Raw genomic sequence first — 16,999 nt, 5'->3', positions numbered from 1 at the left:
ACTGGCCATGATGATTACTGATTGGGAGAGAAGCGGCTGCCTATGCCAATGTAGAACGGTAAAAGTGGGCGAAACCGATGGAGGATTAGTGGTTTCCGAAATTAGGGGACATGTATTATTGGTGAAATTTTTATGGTTGTTAGTGACTGTTAGTTTTTTTACTGTTGCGTTGTGTCGGAGCATGAGCTCATCAAGCAGGGGATCGTGGGACCCCCTTTTGAGTTCGGCCAACGGGTGTGGGCTAGGGCCTGAAAGCATGTTCAAGAAGAGCGAATGAAAAATAGAAAGATTTGAGGAGGGTCGGACCCCTCGGCGGACGCAAGAGAGTTATATAGGTTCAGGCCACCGTGAGGCGTAGTACCCTACTCCTGTCGCTTGTGAACTATGAGATCAAAGTTACAAGCTTGCATGAGAATGTTCAACTGGTCTTGTCTTCTTTCTTCCCGTTGGCCATGGCCTCCTTTTATATTATAAGGGGACACCACAGGGGCCATGGTTTTTCTCACCTGCTACGTGTAGGGGCTGATTCTCCTCGGGACTGCCGTTGAAGCCGCAATTAGTCAACATACCTCTTCATGTCGCCATCATCGCCTGGGGCCCACCAACAAGTGGGTAGAGGAGGGGGCAACCCCTTGGACCTAGCGGATCGAACAGGGGGTAGGCCATCCCTGCGGTGACAGAGATGTCACCGCACGGTCAACGAGGACCTGACACCCTCCCTCCTGCTTTTTCGCGGAGAAGGGCGTGGGCAGGAGGCGTGCGCCTGCAGCCGCAATGAATGAGACGTCGCATGCGCCAGGCGCCCTCCCATCACCATAAATGTTGTGGTTAAGCGACAGGATTTGTTGCGCACGCACATGTGGTGGGCCCGCACACACTGTCCCATCCGACGGGGTCGGGGCGGCTCGACCCCTAGTGCTCCGTCGCCAGGTACCCTCTCGGGATCAGTCCCCTAGGGGCACGCGGATTGCTAGGGCCTAACCCCCTTTTTTAAGGGGCTCAAACACGTGGGCCCACGAGCCACACGCCACACATATGGGATACCCCCAGGCCCAGATCTTCGACACATTGGAATAAGAAGCCTATGTGTTTAAAAGCTTGCCATGAGTTGGTGCCAATATTTTCCTAGGTATAGTGGCATGGATTTGGAAGTCGATGCATATAAGAAAGGTTATTGATATGGATGATCGATGGTTTCTAAACTGGGCCTGTATAGATTCCTTAGATTAGTTAGATATTTTCCTAGTTTTAGATATCCGACTGGTTACTTGTAACCGAGTATGGAATAATTTTAACCTAAGGTTACAAACATGTTCCCTAGGTTTTGTAAGTTTTTTTAGAATAACCTCAATACATTCTTTGTGCATCGCTGTTTTAGTTCATAGCTTTTCAGAACGAGCTCTCGACTAGGCACATTGTTTTGGTTCAATATCTAGCATGAGGTAACTTACAAGCATACAGTGATTATATCTGTAAAGTTAGGGCTTTCTTGGTTCGGTTCAATACCCACATTGCTCTAATATAGTCACCGGTTATCAGATTGATCCAGATTCGAGTTGATTATTATATGTTTGATTTAGCTGGTGGGTTGGTGCACAATACCATAGATTAGATTGAGATTTTCTTGGTTTAATCCAATATCATAATTGAGGTTTATGCTTTTGCTCATAAGTCTATCCAGCTTGATCTGAGTTATATTCATCTCTCGAGTCAGTACTGAAAGATCACTCTGAGTACTCTAGTTCGGTTCAATGATTATTGTTTGCTATTATATAATTATTAATTATTTTGTTATAATTTAATTTACTATTATGGGAACTTTATGTATGACTTATAATTTTGTATATTTAGATGATTTTTTTTATAAGATAAATGGTTAAACATAAACATAAAAATCAACGGCGTCATGTAAAAAAATATGGAGAGAGTATTAATCTTATACTGCCTCAGTTAGGTTTAATCTATAAGGTTATTTTAATTAAAAATGATGTCCATCACACCGCTTTATATTACTCTTTGTTGCATCAGCGTTCTTGCCGATGGGTTACCATGATATCACTTTGAGTTATCGGCTTGTTGGGTTGAAAGCCAGTGCGTAGTTATGCTAAGACTTTTCATTAATCATATACTGTCTCAGTTCAAATCCGATTTATAAAAGTTATATTAAACTAAGTTAGTGGATAGTCGAAGCAAGTATATACATTCACAATTAGCTGTTGCCGATTATTGCTGGTGTGATTTTATCGCTTAATTATGATTTACTAAGTATTCTTGTTTATCTTTTTGTTTATCTTTATTAAGTATAATCTTGTAATATCTTGGCCTGGTCCGATATATTGCGATTGCTCTTAGTAAAATGGATTGGGTACTTGGTGAGGGGTTTATTTATTAATTGTTATTCTCTTATTAATTTATTCAGATTCATCTTTTTTACTATTGCAGACTCGATCAATCTATTATTGTGCTTTTTGATTGAATCGACTAATTACCAAATCAACCATCGGCCCAAGGCTAATTGGCTGATTGGATTTAACTTTGTTTATTACTCGTCAATTGAAAGGTCAAATCACCTAGCACACCCTAAACCTGAAGTTTTGGGACGTGCACCGAAGTCAAACAAACCTTGTAGGCCTATAGCATGCAAAATGCAAATTTTGCATCAACATTAACATGTATTTTTTTTTCTATTGTTATTTCAATTCTAACATTTGAATAGCTTAATGCATATTATTACAACATGTAATATCAATCGATTCATTCGATCAAAAATAATATTTATATAGTCCTTATTTAATATCTTTATATACTTAAATTAATCATAGACAATGTGTATAATGTCATAGCATTAGCACAGATACAATCACTAGTTAGAAACTAGTAGTATAAAAGGCGAGTAAAGGCTCAATTAGAGTAAAATGTGTGTAAAGGCTTAGTTGACGATTGTTTGGTTTTTTATGAAAAAAGTCAAATAATATATTTTTAAACAAAAAATAATTTATGAATAAAATTTTATATATTAGTGATCTAAAAGCTAATGTTGAAAACTAAACTTTGGCGAAAAAAATGTTACAATCCACTTCAAATTTAGAGTCAAAAATTTAAATTTTGGCTTATACAACAGAAGCAAAAAGATTATGACAACTAAAGCAGTGCCTACTCGATTATAGAATAATGAAATGTAAGTATTTTTAATTTAAATTTTATGATATAATATAAATACTTTTAGTATTCTATTTATTTCATCATCACTTTTTATTTGAATTTTTAACATCTTATCCTCAGGTGTACTGTCATTCTCCTCGATTTCTTTTTTTTCTATCTATGATTTTATAGTTTTTTAATATTAAAGAATATAAAATAATTATTTTGTATGAATAGGAATCTGACGCGAACGTGATTTCATAGCACTGACAACATCACGCCACCCACAGCCGCCCAGCCTTAGAGCCGACAGAGACATGGAAGAGCGGTGGGCCCCCCGCGTTAGAACACCTGCCTCAATTCCCTTTCCCCACCCAATCTTGCAAGCCACAGGTTCCCCAATCCCCATTACCTTCCTCCCCCACCTACGCCCGCGACACGTCCCCACCCAAATCCGATGACAAGCTGAGGCAACGACGGCGCCGGCAAATTCTCGCCCGACCGTGGCCGCCGGAGGCGGCGTAGGCCGTCGCGCTGCCGGATGCTGCGGTGGCGGCATGGACACGGCGCTATGCGACGACCTGCTGCAGGAGGTGTTCCGCCTGCTGCCGCCCGCCGCCGCACCGGCCGTGTCCCTCGTCTCCCGCCGCTGGTACGCCCTCCTCCGCGCGTCGATCACCTCCCTGACCCTCCGCCTGCCGGTCTCCTCCGACGCATCGGTGGTGGCGCCGCTCGCCGCCCTGCTGTCTCGGTTCCCCTTTCTCTCCGCCCTAGCAGTGGTCAGCACCGCTGCAACCGACCAGGTCGCCGACGCGATTCTGCTCCTTGTCGCGTCCTCTCCGTCGGCCGCGCGGCTGTCCGGGCTGAGGTTCCTGCCTGATTCGGCCATCTCCCCCGCCGCGCTGATTGCTGCCTCCCCCGCCTTCTACGGCCTCACCTCGCTTCACCTCACTGCCCTCCGCCCCTTGTCCTTCCGCTGGATAGCGTTATTGCCGCGCCTCAAATCCTTTTACCTCGTCAACTCCGCCGCCGCCGCCACTGCCGTTGACTCCGCCGGTTGGAGCTCCGATGACGTCGATGGTAACGGGGAGACCGTTGGGCCTTTGCCGCTGGAGAAGCTATCTTTGTGCGGTATCCGCTCCGGTGACCGAGGGCTGGGGTGGCTGTGGCGCCGGTGCGGGAACCTCCAGTGGCTTCAGCTGCGGGCCTGCGACGGCACTGGGGACGGGCCCTCGTCGCAGTTCCTCGCGGGTTGCCTCGCTCATTTGCTCGCGCTGGAGCTCCGGGCTTGCCGTTCTGTCTCCGACCGCGTCCTTCTCCTCGCCGCCGACCGCTGCCGCGAGCTCAAGTCTCTCCTGGTGTACGACGGTGGCAGCAGGGAGGCCCTCCACCGGTTCATCCACCAGCGCGGTGCAGCGCTGCGCACATTGGACCTCCGCCTCCCACTCGACTTGCATAATGACCACCTCCTTGCGATTGGTGCCGAGCAAGATCAGCAAAACCAGAATGCGACACATAGGCTCGGCGCGCTCCGGCTTCAGAGCTGTGTTCTCATCACTGGTGACGGTCTCAGATCGCTCGCACGGACAGCCACTGGAGCTGGTATCGAAGAGCTTGCCCTGGTGAACTGTGATGTGGTGGAACGGGAGCCTGGATTGCTGACTTTCCTCAGCCAGAGCATGCGCCGCCTCCGGCGTCTTGACTTGTCTTACAATGAGACTCTCACCGACAAAGAGGTTGGTGCCATGCTGTCATCCTGCCACAATCTGATTGATATCAGGCTCAGGGGTTGCAGATGCCTCACTCGAGCATCCTTGCTATCGTTGCTCCGATACCGTGGCCGGTCAATGGAGGTCATTGACATCACTCACTGCCTGAGCATTTCAACAGCTGATGTTGAATTATTTGCACAGGAAGCCACTCGATTAATTCAAATGATTATCGAGGAGAGCTTAGTGTCAGAAGAATTGCGGGCCATTGCACGGAAGAAAGGAATAAGTGTTGGCTCATTGCCTTGTGATTGAACCTTTGATGCAGGGTAATCTTCAGGATGCAACCCGTAGATGTTTAAATCCGAGTAATCACTACATGAATGTTGAAATAAGGTCTGTCTTCACACTGCTTGTCTATATGAGTATATTTGTTCAAGTATGTATATATTATTGCAAACATGTGTGGCAAACCTCTCTTTGTTGACAAGTAAATTCAACACCAATAATTGTACCGTTTTGTAGGATTCATGATAAATTAGGACCCTTGATTTATTGTGATCTTTTTTTTAAAAATGATTTTATTCTCTCAATTAATTAACGCCATTAAAAAAAGGGAGGCATAATGTACGTATTATCCTTTCCACACTAAATGTTGCATAATCATGCATGTTGTCTCTTTTCTGCCAAATTGGCAAGTCTAGCCAGTAATATATAACCTGTCATAGTAGAAAACTATCCAACGAAATTTTGTGCTTAATTTGAATGACGTAGGGTAGTTGTAACTTGAATTTTATAAATATGAAATATAACTTATATATGCTTCATATGTACAACTTAATTAAACATGTTGATAAATGCATTTCATGTATAGTTGAAGATTGAAATTTATCGAAAACAATTTGATCTTAAAATCTATAACGTACAAATCCATGATGTACATAAAGTCATTTTAAAAGTGAAAATTTCAATCTGTATTCTGATTTGAATTTCAAAATAGGGAAGTGATATTGATTCATAATTATCGATTGCCTTGCACACGTCAATGTTTATCAATAGCAAGTGTAATATTTGATTTATTTCTTTCTTTTACATCTCGTGCATTATTGGAGGTAAGAGTAATACCAACCATTCGATCCCCACTCAAAATGGGTGGCCGAAAACAGTCTTGGAGCACAGCTAAAAAAAATGCAGCAAGGAATAACTTGTGCATACAAAGAACTTCAATTTAATCATTATTTTTACCCAGCAATGTGACAATATACTAGAGTTGTCTGAAATTTCTGTCATATACTGAGATGCAAACGATTTGAACCAATCTGTGCATGTTAGTAGATGTCTATTGGTAACGTCAAAGTGAAATGGATTAAGAATACATCATATTTTCATGACGCTGCCATCATTTTTTATTGATTAAAATAATTATCTGGTTGATAATTAATTCAGATATAGAGAAATCGCATTTGACAGTGATTCAAATCATTGCTTTCTGATGGATCGGATGATTTATTCATTTGCAATTCTGCCTTGACTTTTGGCACTGGTTTTTTGTGGTTTTTTTTTTTTTGACAAGTCTCGTGTAACAGTGTGAACATGAAAAATAGTACGGAGTAATATGTTTAAACTCAGGCAAATTCTTAGTCCTACCGTGGATTAATTTGCTATAGGTAGATTGGTGGGAAGTGGATCACTCGGAGGATAAAGAAATGATCAGCTTAGATCAACGTCTTTTTGCTTACTCTTAGCCAAATTTAAATATTCAATCTTAAAATTGAAACTAATTTTAAAGTTTTTCGTCAAAAATTATTTTCCAACCATAGTTGTTAGATCCTTAAGAAAAAGATGACTGCGTATATCATATAATACTTAATGTTTTTCCCATGCCGCTACTGTTCACTATTTGTAAACCATTACGCCACTCATAAATTGATACAGTCTTGTTTCTGACACATACAACACCAAAATCATGCCGAGAAAGGGATGATAATTTTACCTATGAGTTTGGCTATTCCATCCAATAGGTATAGGTATAGGCTTAACTTTTGTGTGTGGGTAGAGAGAATACATCGTCATGGCTTAATAATAGTGTACATAGATTAACCCATAATATATATAATTGTAAAATGATGCATAAATAATTTATAAAACACAAAATTAGTTTGAAAATAGGATCAACATGTTCAAAGGAGATAGTGCAACTTGCCTTGAGGCTCTAAGCTAGCCTAGGCTACAACGTTGTAATACACTTAGGCCTGCTGATGGATTTCGATCCAATCGAAATTCACTTCAATCCATTTCTTTACTAGCTAGTCTACCAAACTAACTCACCCCAATTATTTTTCATTAGGATCCAATCAAACCAATCCAACTTCAACTTTAGTTCAACCCGCACTAAATCATTTAGTTAAAATAGATCCAACTCACTCTAATAGAATGGATGCACCTATTTGATATGTATAAACTCGGACCTAAAATTTTAAAACCCGCGTTCACACTATAAAAATTTATCAAATTTGACTGAAATTTGATGGGATGATTTATTATGTGTAAGAGCAACTTTGTGCAAATTTTGATTAATTTCTACATGTGGATCCCACGTATGTCTATTCTCTTAACCATTAGCTACCTAATTAAAGGATCCATTTGCCCTCCACGGGTTAAATCCATTTAAAAACTAAAATCAACCAACCAAACCCAGTCCATACCAATCCATCTGTCTCTATAACCCAATTCAATCCAAACCATTTGAAGCAACAATCCATTTGTACCCAACCAGAGGCAATCCAAATTAAAACCCAACTCATTTAATCCATTTCCATTCAACCCATTAGCAGGCCTAAATACACTGGAACATGGTGGTCATTAAAATTGGAATGGGTTTAAATAGACTTCCGATGAATTAGTTGTGAATTTTAGAAAATCTATTGTTTTCTTAACTAAACCTGAAACAAATTAACTATTTATTAACCGGCGATGCGTACAAAACCCAAGATCGCACAACCGATCACAAGCATGTCTAGCACTGAACGAAACAGGGATAAAGTAAGGAAAACGAGACCTTACCCAAACAACAGGATGACCTGCTAATGAACTCTATCGGAAAACACGCTGCACGGTTGTAGACAGAATCTCGACGCCGAAGGCAAAACATCCAGCAACAACTGACAATGGCTATAGATAGAAAACGACAACATAATCGCGCATGAATATCAGTTCGCACAATGACATGGTTTCAGCTCACACGAATAGCAGTGATTAGTGGCAAAGAACACGTGAGAAACTCGAGTTCACACGGACGAACAGAACTTCGCACGAGTGAACAAAACTTTGCATGAATCATGGGTTTGCGTAGATAATAAACAGCGGCGGCAGCACAGGTGCACGTGGGTCGGCGAAAGCAGGACTCAACCTGCGGCGTGCAGTAGGGTTGGGAGTGGCTCGGCCCGGAGTCGACCCGTGGCAAGAGGTTGTGGTGGCAGTGCATAGCGGCGAGCGGTGACGGCGGCGGTGGAACCCGGCAGTGGTGGTGAAGACTTCTAAAATTTTCTAAGCTTTGGTCTCAGTCTTAAACTATCTCGATTAAATTTAATTCTCTAAGATTGTTTTTAATGAATAGCGCGATACATAGAGTTAAATTTTATTCCAACAAACGAAGGTTGTTCAGATTGCTTCATCACATAACAAATCCATACATGGTCGATTTCTATGATTAGCTAGGTTCTAAAGTGTTTATCAGCTAGAAAGTTGATCATCTACTTTGGGTTTAACATCGTTTTCTCTCGCATCATGTATGTTGCAGGATTAAATGGACTAGCACACTTATTTTTAGTTAAGTCTAAGATTCATGTCCTACACTGGAGCAATACAAGACTCTTGGGCCTCTGTGTGTGACTAGCACATCAGATCGCTAAATTTGACGCCAACACTATGTATTAATTGTTGCTTAAACATACGTACTTCCTATTATGAGTTTATCTCACTAACTCCAATCTTGTAGTCCGATCTCCTACGATTGTGGTTATAGTGACCATCAACTTGATAGATATTATGCATTATTTAAACTTCTAAATGATAAAATAGGTTATCGTGATAGTTTAAACAACTGAATCGATTTATAGTTAATTAATATAAAAATCTAGCAAACATGCTCCTATTTTCTTCAATTTTGAACTGATCTTGGTTAGGTCCGATCTTGTGAGTTATATTTTATTCAATATTTTATTCTAGTCAGTGATACATAAATTCTTTTATGGCTGATTTGTGCAATCGGCTAGCTCATGAAGTATCCATCGGCTTGAAAGCCAATTAGATGCTTTTGGATTAACATTGTTTCTTTTTTTGTCTCGTCGGTCATGGGATTAAACTAAGTAGCACACCTAAATTCCGATTGTCCAATACTTAAGACCTACACTAGAGCTCAGTGGATCTCCAGGTCTTCGCGTGTCTTCAACACACCAGATCATAGCCCACGGAGGTCAGGTGACAACTAGGGATGGAAAGGGCCAAGCCACCACACAGGTTAGGCCGTCGGAGGCGTCGGGCGTCACGGGGAGGTTGAGCAACCGAAGGAAGATTGGACAACACAAGGGCCTAATGACCGAGGGTTTGGGCATGGGGTTCGATGCAGGAGCGATGACCTCCATTAGGCATCCAGCCAAACACAGAGGGGGGCGGCGCAGGCAAAGCCAGTAGTTTAGATCGGGCCAAGAGGTCGATTCGATGTTTCACGCATGTGCACGAGTGAGCTAATGACGGGGCAGTGGCACCATGCATGGCAGAGTCGCAGCTCGCGTGCACACAATAGCACAGCCACGAGGACCGGCCGGAGGCTGCATAGCACGGTGGCATGCACGCAAGGTGAGGTTACCACTATGCGGCAACAAAGGGGGGAGGGCAGGAGCTCACTGGCATGGAGGGAGAAGGCCAGAATGGCTTGAGTTAGTGTTGGAAATATGGTCACATTTCAGTATATTTTAATCCAAAACAATAAGACAATAGGCATGACAAACATAGGGAATAATCTAACGATTATGAACAGAACATTTGACAGCATGCTTAATATATGATAAGCACAAGCATCCATATGATCATGATATAGCAATGAAACCATTGCTATCAGCATTCGAAAACATTAAACAAAATAGAGGAGAGTGCGATATACCCTGAAAATGGCCCTCCGCAGGTGTTTGAGGCAGTATTGCCTCCGTTGGTGTTGTTGTTCCCGTTGACGTTGACTCTGCCGTCGCCGTGCGCACCGCTGCTGCCGTGAGCACCACCGCACCCGCTTCCATTCCCGTCAGTTGACATGCCGCAGTGAGCAGTCGTGCAAATGCACTCCCCAAAAACCTTAGCACCCGCCAACCCGAGCAGGTACTCTGGCGAGAGGGGTTCCGGCGGCCTGCTCGTTCCAAACTCTCGTGCGCGCAAGAGAAACAGAACCGGGTAGACAGATGGGTGGCGCAAGATCTTGAGGAGAACCAGAGAGGAGAAAAAGCAATGGAGAAGAACACTCTGACCTCGGGAAGAAGAAGGAGAAATATGGAAACCCCCGAAACCGTGTCCCCCGATCCAGCGATTCCGTTACGGAATTACCACGTAGTCAAATCGCGTAATTATCGCTGTAGACATTACGCGCAATCAAATCACGTGATTACCGCTGTGGACGTTACACGATTACGGGGATTCGAAATTCTTTCCTTTAATTCCCAGCCGTTGCAAAAAGGAAGGGACGGGTGGGCGCAGTGACCAGACGAGCCGACGCCAACGCCGCGCCGCGTCCCGGACCGAACCGGCCGGCCGGCGCGCGCGCGTGTGGCGGTCTTCCTACCGTCTCAACCAGTCAACGGAGAGTCTCACTAACCTCTCTATTTAAGTTGAGCTTCTCCACTTTAAATCTCCAAGGTGGTATTATTGTCTCTACCATTCATTGTGGGCTAGTGGAATTTTAATCAACTTTAATTGGGCCTAGCCCATTTTAATTAACAATCCCCACCAAATTTCATAGCCCATAAGAAAAGTTCTCAAGACTTATCTTATTTATTATACCAGTGTTTCGGTGAAGACTGTTAAGTTGAACTTTCACCTAGGTAAGGACCTATATCAGACCACAACTGAATAATGGACTATGACTTGAATTGTCAGTCTTGTGCGGTCAGGTTTCACTCAGAACCTTTACTGATACTAGGCTGTCGTCTGCATCCCCTCTTGTTTGGAGCATATGAGTCAAACTCTAGACCCTTTCATGAGTATCTAGAGATTACTCAAATCTCATAGACTGTGACTAGCAGTCAAACTCATATAGATGTGTTCCTTCTAAGATGTTCTGTAGGTCAAAATCTCTGTTTTGGGAAAAGCCTCTCGGATCACATTAAGACATAATCCATCCTACCATACAGAGTAGAAGAGAAATGCACTATGGAAATGAGTCCTTTTAAGAGTCTCTTCTTTCAGTTATACAACAGCTTGTCTCACTATCCAAATTCACAGGATCTATGGATAGGTTTCCACTATTGTGCAACTTTAGGTGGGTCTCAAACCCATTTCCCTCGATGCATTGTCTATCACATTACGTGATAGTCCCTTGGTGAACTGATCTGCCAGGTTTTTAGCCGTCTGGACATAATCCAGTGCTATCACTCCGGAGTTTTTCTGTTTCCTGACAGACTTTAGTCTTCTCTTTACATGCCTAGACGACTTCATGTTGTCCTTTGAACTGTTCACCTTAATAATCACTGTTTGATTATAACAGTTCATTAGAATTGCTGGTACTAGTTTTTTAACCACCGGCAAATCCATCAAGAGTTCACGAAGCCACTCGGCCTCAACTGTGGCAGTATCTAGTGCTGTGAGTTCTGCTTCCATTGTCGACCTCTTTAAGATGGTCTGCTTGCAAGACTTCCAGGAAACAGTGCCACCTCCAAGTGTGAATACATATCCACTTGTGGCCTTTATCTCATCAGCATCAGACATCCAGTTAGAGTCACTATACCCTTCTAGCACTTTTGGGTACCCAGTATAGTGAATTCCAAAACTCATTGTCCCCTTTAGATAGCGCATGACTTTCTAGAGCCCGCCAGTGATCATCTCCCAGATTTGAAACAAACCGGTTCAGTTTGCCAATAGCAAATGAGATGTCAGGCCTTGTTGCGCTAGCTAAGTACATCAATGAGCCAATGATTTGGGAGTATCTCAACTGATCCCTTGCTATCCTTCAGTTTTTCCTTAATAGCACGCTAGGATCATAAGGAGTAGGAGCTGGCTTGTAGTCACTAAACCCAAAGCGACTCAAGATCTTGTCCACATAGTGAGATTGCACAAGTGTAATCCCACCCTCATCCCCTCTCAGTAGCTTAATTTTAAGAATAACATCAGCCACTCCCAAGTCCTTCATTTCAAAACTTTTGGACAGAAAGTCCTTAACCTCCTCAATCACATTGAGGCTGATTCCAAAGATCAATATGTCATCGACATATAGACACAAGATTACTCCCCCTCCCCAACCATAGCTATAGTACACACATTTGTCAGCTTCATTCACAACAAAGCCAGCAGATGTGAGTGTTGTGTCAAACTTCTCATACCATTGCTTAGGTGCTTGCTTGAGGCCATACAAGGATTTCAACAGTTTACACATCATTCCCTCCTGACCTTCTAGTACATAGCCATCTAGTTGATCCATATAGATCTCCTCCTCTAACTCTCCGTTTAGGAAAGCTGTCTTAACATCCATCTGACGGACGAGAAGACCATAAGAGGCTGCCAGAGCTAACAGTACCCTAATAGTGGTCAAGCGAGCAACTGGTGAGTAAGTATCAAAGAAGTCATCGCCTTCCTTCTGGGTATAACCCTTGGCCACAAGTCTTGCCTTGTACTTTTCCATTGTACCATTAGGCCTAAGCTTTTTTCTTGAAAACCCATTTGCATCCAACAGGCTTGCACTCATATGAACGCTCAACGATTTCCCAAGTACCATTAGACATAATAGAATCCATCTCACTGCGTACCGCTTTCTTCCAATAGTCAGCGTCAGGAGATGAATATGCCTCTTCTATGGTTCTTGGAGTATCATCTATGAGATATACAATGTAGTCATCTCCAAAAGATTTTGCAATCCTTTGTCTTTTACTCTTTCGAGTATTTACATTGTTATTCTCCTCGGGATTTTCCTCAACAGTTTGATCATCGTGTTTTATCGTTTCAAAGTGCTCATGGGATGCAATAGGTTCTTGACTAAAAGTGCTAGGTGTACTCTTCATGGGAAATTCATTCTCAAAAAATGTAGCGTCTCTGGACTCAAAAATTGTACCTACACGCATGTCTGGTACACCAGAGTTTACTATTAAGAATCTATAACCCACGATGTGGTTAGCATAACCAAGGAACACACAGTCAACGGCTTTTGGTCCAAGTTTTCGCTTTTTGACTATAGGTACATTCACCTTTGCCAAACAGCCCCATGTGTGTAGGTAGGAGATATTTAACCTCTTCTTTTCTCATTCCTCAAATGGTGTTACTTACTTGTGCTTCATTGGAATTTTATTCAGAACATGACAAGCAGTCAAAATTGCCTCACCCCACCATTCCTTAGATAGTCCCACGGTATCTAACACGGCGTTCACCATCTCAGTTAGAGTGCGGTTCTTTCTTTCGGCTACCCCGTTTGACTGGGGTGAATAGCGAGGCGTCCTCTCATGAATAATTCCAATCTCTTCGCAAAAGGATGTAAATTCATTGGAAAAATATTCTCCACCTCTGTCAGACCTCAAACATTTGATTTTCCTCTCTAGTTGGTTTTCTACCTTAGCCTTATAAATCTTAAAGTAATGCAACACTTCATCTTTTGATTTTAACAAATACACGTAGCAAAATCTAGTGCAATCATCTATCAGTGTCATGAAGTATTTCTTTCCACCTTTAATCAACACATTGTTCATTTCACACAAATCTGAATGAACAAGTTCTAGAGGTGCCAAATTCCTCGCCTCTGCTGCCTTGTGAGGCTTGCGAGGTTGTTTCGACTGAACACAAGTATGGCACTTGGAACCTTTGGCTAAAGTGAATTTTAGAATTAAACTCATATTGGCTAAGCGCATCATACAACCGAAATTCACATGACAGAGTCGCGAATGCCACACATTGGACTCATCGTTCTCACAAATATGGTTCACAACCTTATTATTACACATATCATCCAAGGAAAAGTGGAACAAGCCTCCGCTGCATAGCCTTTACCAATAAAAGTTCCATACTTAGAAACAACACATTTATTGGACTCAAACACTAGTCTAAAACCATCTCTACACAGTAGAGAGCCACTAACTAGATTCTTCTTTATTGAAGGGACATGCTACACGTTCTTGAGTTGCACGGTCTTTTCCGAAGTAAACTTCAGATCGATCATACCAACACCATGAACAGCCACAAGTGACCCGTTTCTCATCAACAAGGAGGAACCTCTCCCGACCTAGTAAGAAGAAAATAGGGAAATATCAGCACACACACATGAATATTAGCATCAGTATCAATCCACCAATTAGGTGAATGAAAAACAGAGAAAACAGTAGGTAAAAGATTACCATACCCTGATGTTCCTCCGCCCTCGCTAATGACCATGTTGGCAGCCTTCTTGTCCTTACGATCAGGACAGTTCTTGGCCCAATGCCCAGGTTTACCGCACACAAAGCAGTCACCCTTAGTCTTTCCCTTGCCTTTCTTCTTAAAGGCAGTAGTGGCGTTTGGTTTGATGTCAGGCTTGACTTTCTTCTTGTTGTTGTGGGATGCATGAGGGTTCTTCTTTTGCACCAAGTTGGTGCTAGAACCTCCCTCTATCTTTTTGCCTTTGCTGTCCTTTGCCCTTGCCTTCTCCTCAACACCCAATGAGCCAATTAGATCAATAACACTGAACTCATGTCTCTTGTGTTTTAGAGAAGTAGCAAAATCTGACCAAGAGGGTGGCAGTTTGGCAATAATGTCACCAATCACAAACTTGTCAGACAATTCACAGCGGTTGTTCTCAAGTTCCTTTGCCAGCATCTGAATCTCATGAGCCTGTTCCACTACAGAACGGTGATCGATCATTTTGTAGTCATAGAACTGCTCCATGACATACAGCTTGCTGCCAGCATCAGAAACTCCGAACTTGGCCTCAAGTGCATCCCACATCTCCTTCCCCGAAGGCATGTGCATATACACGTCCACTATGTTGTCGGCAAATACACTGATCAATGCACCACAGAACAGGCAATCTGCCGACTCAAATTTGGCCTCCTCCTCAAGTGAGAGAGGCCTTTCGATCGGTTTGCCCCATGAGACAAAGAAGCATTGCATGGCTATCAACCACAGCAGTGCACGTGATTTCCATCTCTTATAATTTGAACCATCAAATGCATGCGGTTTCAAAGTAGCAGCAAAACCAACTACCAAAAAGGACCTATAAGGTTTTTCGAGTGTTGGAAATATGGTCACATTTCGGTATATTTTAATTCAAAATAATAAGACAATAGGCATGACAAATATAGGGAATAATCTAATGATTATGAACAGAACATTTGACAGCATGCTTAATATATGATTAGCACAAGCATCCATATGATCATGATATAGCAATTAAATCATTGCTATCAGGCATTCAAAAAAATTAAACAGAATAGAGGAGAGTGCGATATACCCTGAAAATGGCCCTCCGCTGGTGTTTGAGGCAGTACTGCCTCCGTTGGTGTTGTTGTTCCCGTTGACGTTGACGTTGCCGTCGTCGTGCGCACCGCTGCCGTCGTCGTGCGCGCCGCCGCCGCCGCCGTGAGCACCACCACTCCCGCTTCCATTCCCGTCAGTTGACATGGCGCTGTGAGCAGTCGTGCGAATGCACTCCCCAAAAACCTTAGCACCCGTCTACCCGAGCAGGTACTCTGGCGAGGGTTCCGGAGGCCTACTCGTTCCGAACTCTCGTGTGCGCAAGAGAAACAGAACCGGGGAGACAGATGGGTGACGCAAGAACTCGAGGAGAACCAGAGAGGAGAAAAAGCTATGGAGAAGAACACTCTGGCCTCGGGAAGAAGGAGGAGGAGGAATATGGAAACCCCTGAAACCGCGTCCCCCGATCCCGCGATTCCGTTACGGAATTACCGCGTAGTTAAATCACGTAATTATCGCTGCGGACGTTACGCGCAATCAAGTCGTGTAATCCTTTAATTCTCAGCCGTTGCAAAAAGGAAGGGATGGGCACAGCGGCCGGACGAGCCGACGCCACGTCCCGGACCGGACCGGACGGCCGGCGCGCGCACGTGTGGCGGTCTTCCTATCGTGTCAACTAGTCAACGGAGAGTCTCACTAACCTCTTTATTTAAGTTGAGCTTCTCCACTTTAAATCTCCAAGGTGATATTATTGTCTCTACCATTCATTATGGGCTAGTGAAATTTTAATCAACTTTAATTAGGACTAGCCCATTTTAATTAACAGTTGGCAGAAACGAGGGAGTTCCTAGTGGCTGTCACGTATGCAAGTAACAGGACGGGAACTGAAGCAAGCTACGGAGGAAAACAAGAAGGGTTAGGTGGCTGAGCACAGCGGAGGAAGGAGATAAATGGCACCCAGATCTCGCCAGCTTTACCAAATGGCGACGACCCTTGGAACGAGCGCAACAGAGGGTGACAGAGTGCAACAGTGAGTGCAAACGGATGAGGGGGAGCAGGGGAGGAGTTTTTTAGGCTCAGAACGTCCGCCAACGGTTGGTGAGAGTGGCACGGCAGACGTGCGTGAGTGCAGGTGTGCACGTGCGCGGTGGCATGGGCATGGCATGTGGACAGCGAGGATGCGCAGGAGCACAAAAAGATGGCAGCGGACCTTGACGGCGATGATGACTGGTCGGACCGGCTTGTCACTAGCGGAGGAGAGGAGGCAGGTGGGGAAGCGGACCAGGCTGGCACGGCTAGGCTGTCCGGGCAGGAAAGGAGGGAAAGAAGGTGGAGGCGGGCTGGGCCAAGGAGAGGAGGCCTTGGTGGAGGGAGGGGAAGAGTAGGCTGCATGCGATGCGGAGGGACAGGCCAAATTTGATCTAAGCCAAGGAATGAGATTATTTTAATTAGTTTTTTAATTTAAATAAATGATTATCTTTGTGGCATTAAAATTAGTAGTTGACATTGAAAAAATCAAA

General features: G+C 43.6%; 1 protein-coding gene across 1 annotated transcript; it reads left to right on the top strand.

The window, feature by feature from the left end:
* Positions 1-3,518: 3,518 nt before the first annotated feature.
* LOC102705860 (F-box/LRR-repeat protein 4) lies at positions 3,519-5,377 on the top strand. Its single transcript, XM_006663320.2, has one exon. The coding sequence runs from the start codon at positions 3,699-3,701 to the stop codon at positions 5,163-5,165; it is 1,467 nt and encodes a 488-aa protein (XP_006663383.1). The 5' UTR covers positions 3,519-3,698; the 3' UTR covers positions 5,166-5,377.
* The last annotated feature ends 11,622 nt before the right edge of the window (positions 5,378-16,999 follow it).

This window comes from Oryza brachyantha, chromosome 11, assembly GCF_000231095.2.
Source record: "Oryza brachyantha chromosome 11, ObraRS2, whole genome shotgun sequence".
NCBI lineage: Eukaryota > Viridiplantae > Streptophyta > Magnoliopsida > Poales > Poaceae > Oryza > Oryza brachyantha.
Note: the sequence above shows the minus strand (reverse complement) of the source record. Positions and strands in the feature narration are given on the sequence as shown.

Coding starts and splice junctions, on each gene's coding strand:
- LOC102705860 (XM_006663320.2), top strand. CDS start 3,699: ATGGACACGGCGCTATGCGACGACCTGCTGCAGGAGGTGTTCCGCCTG.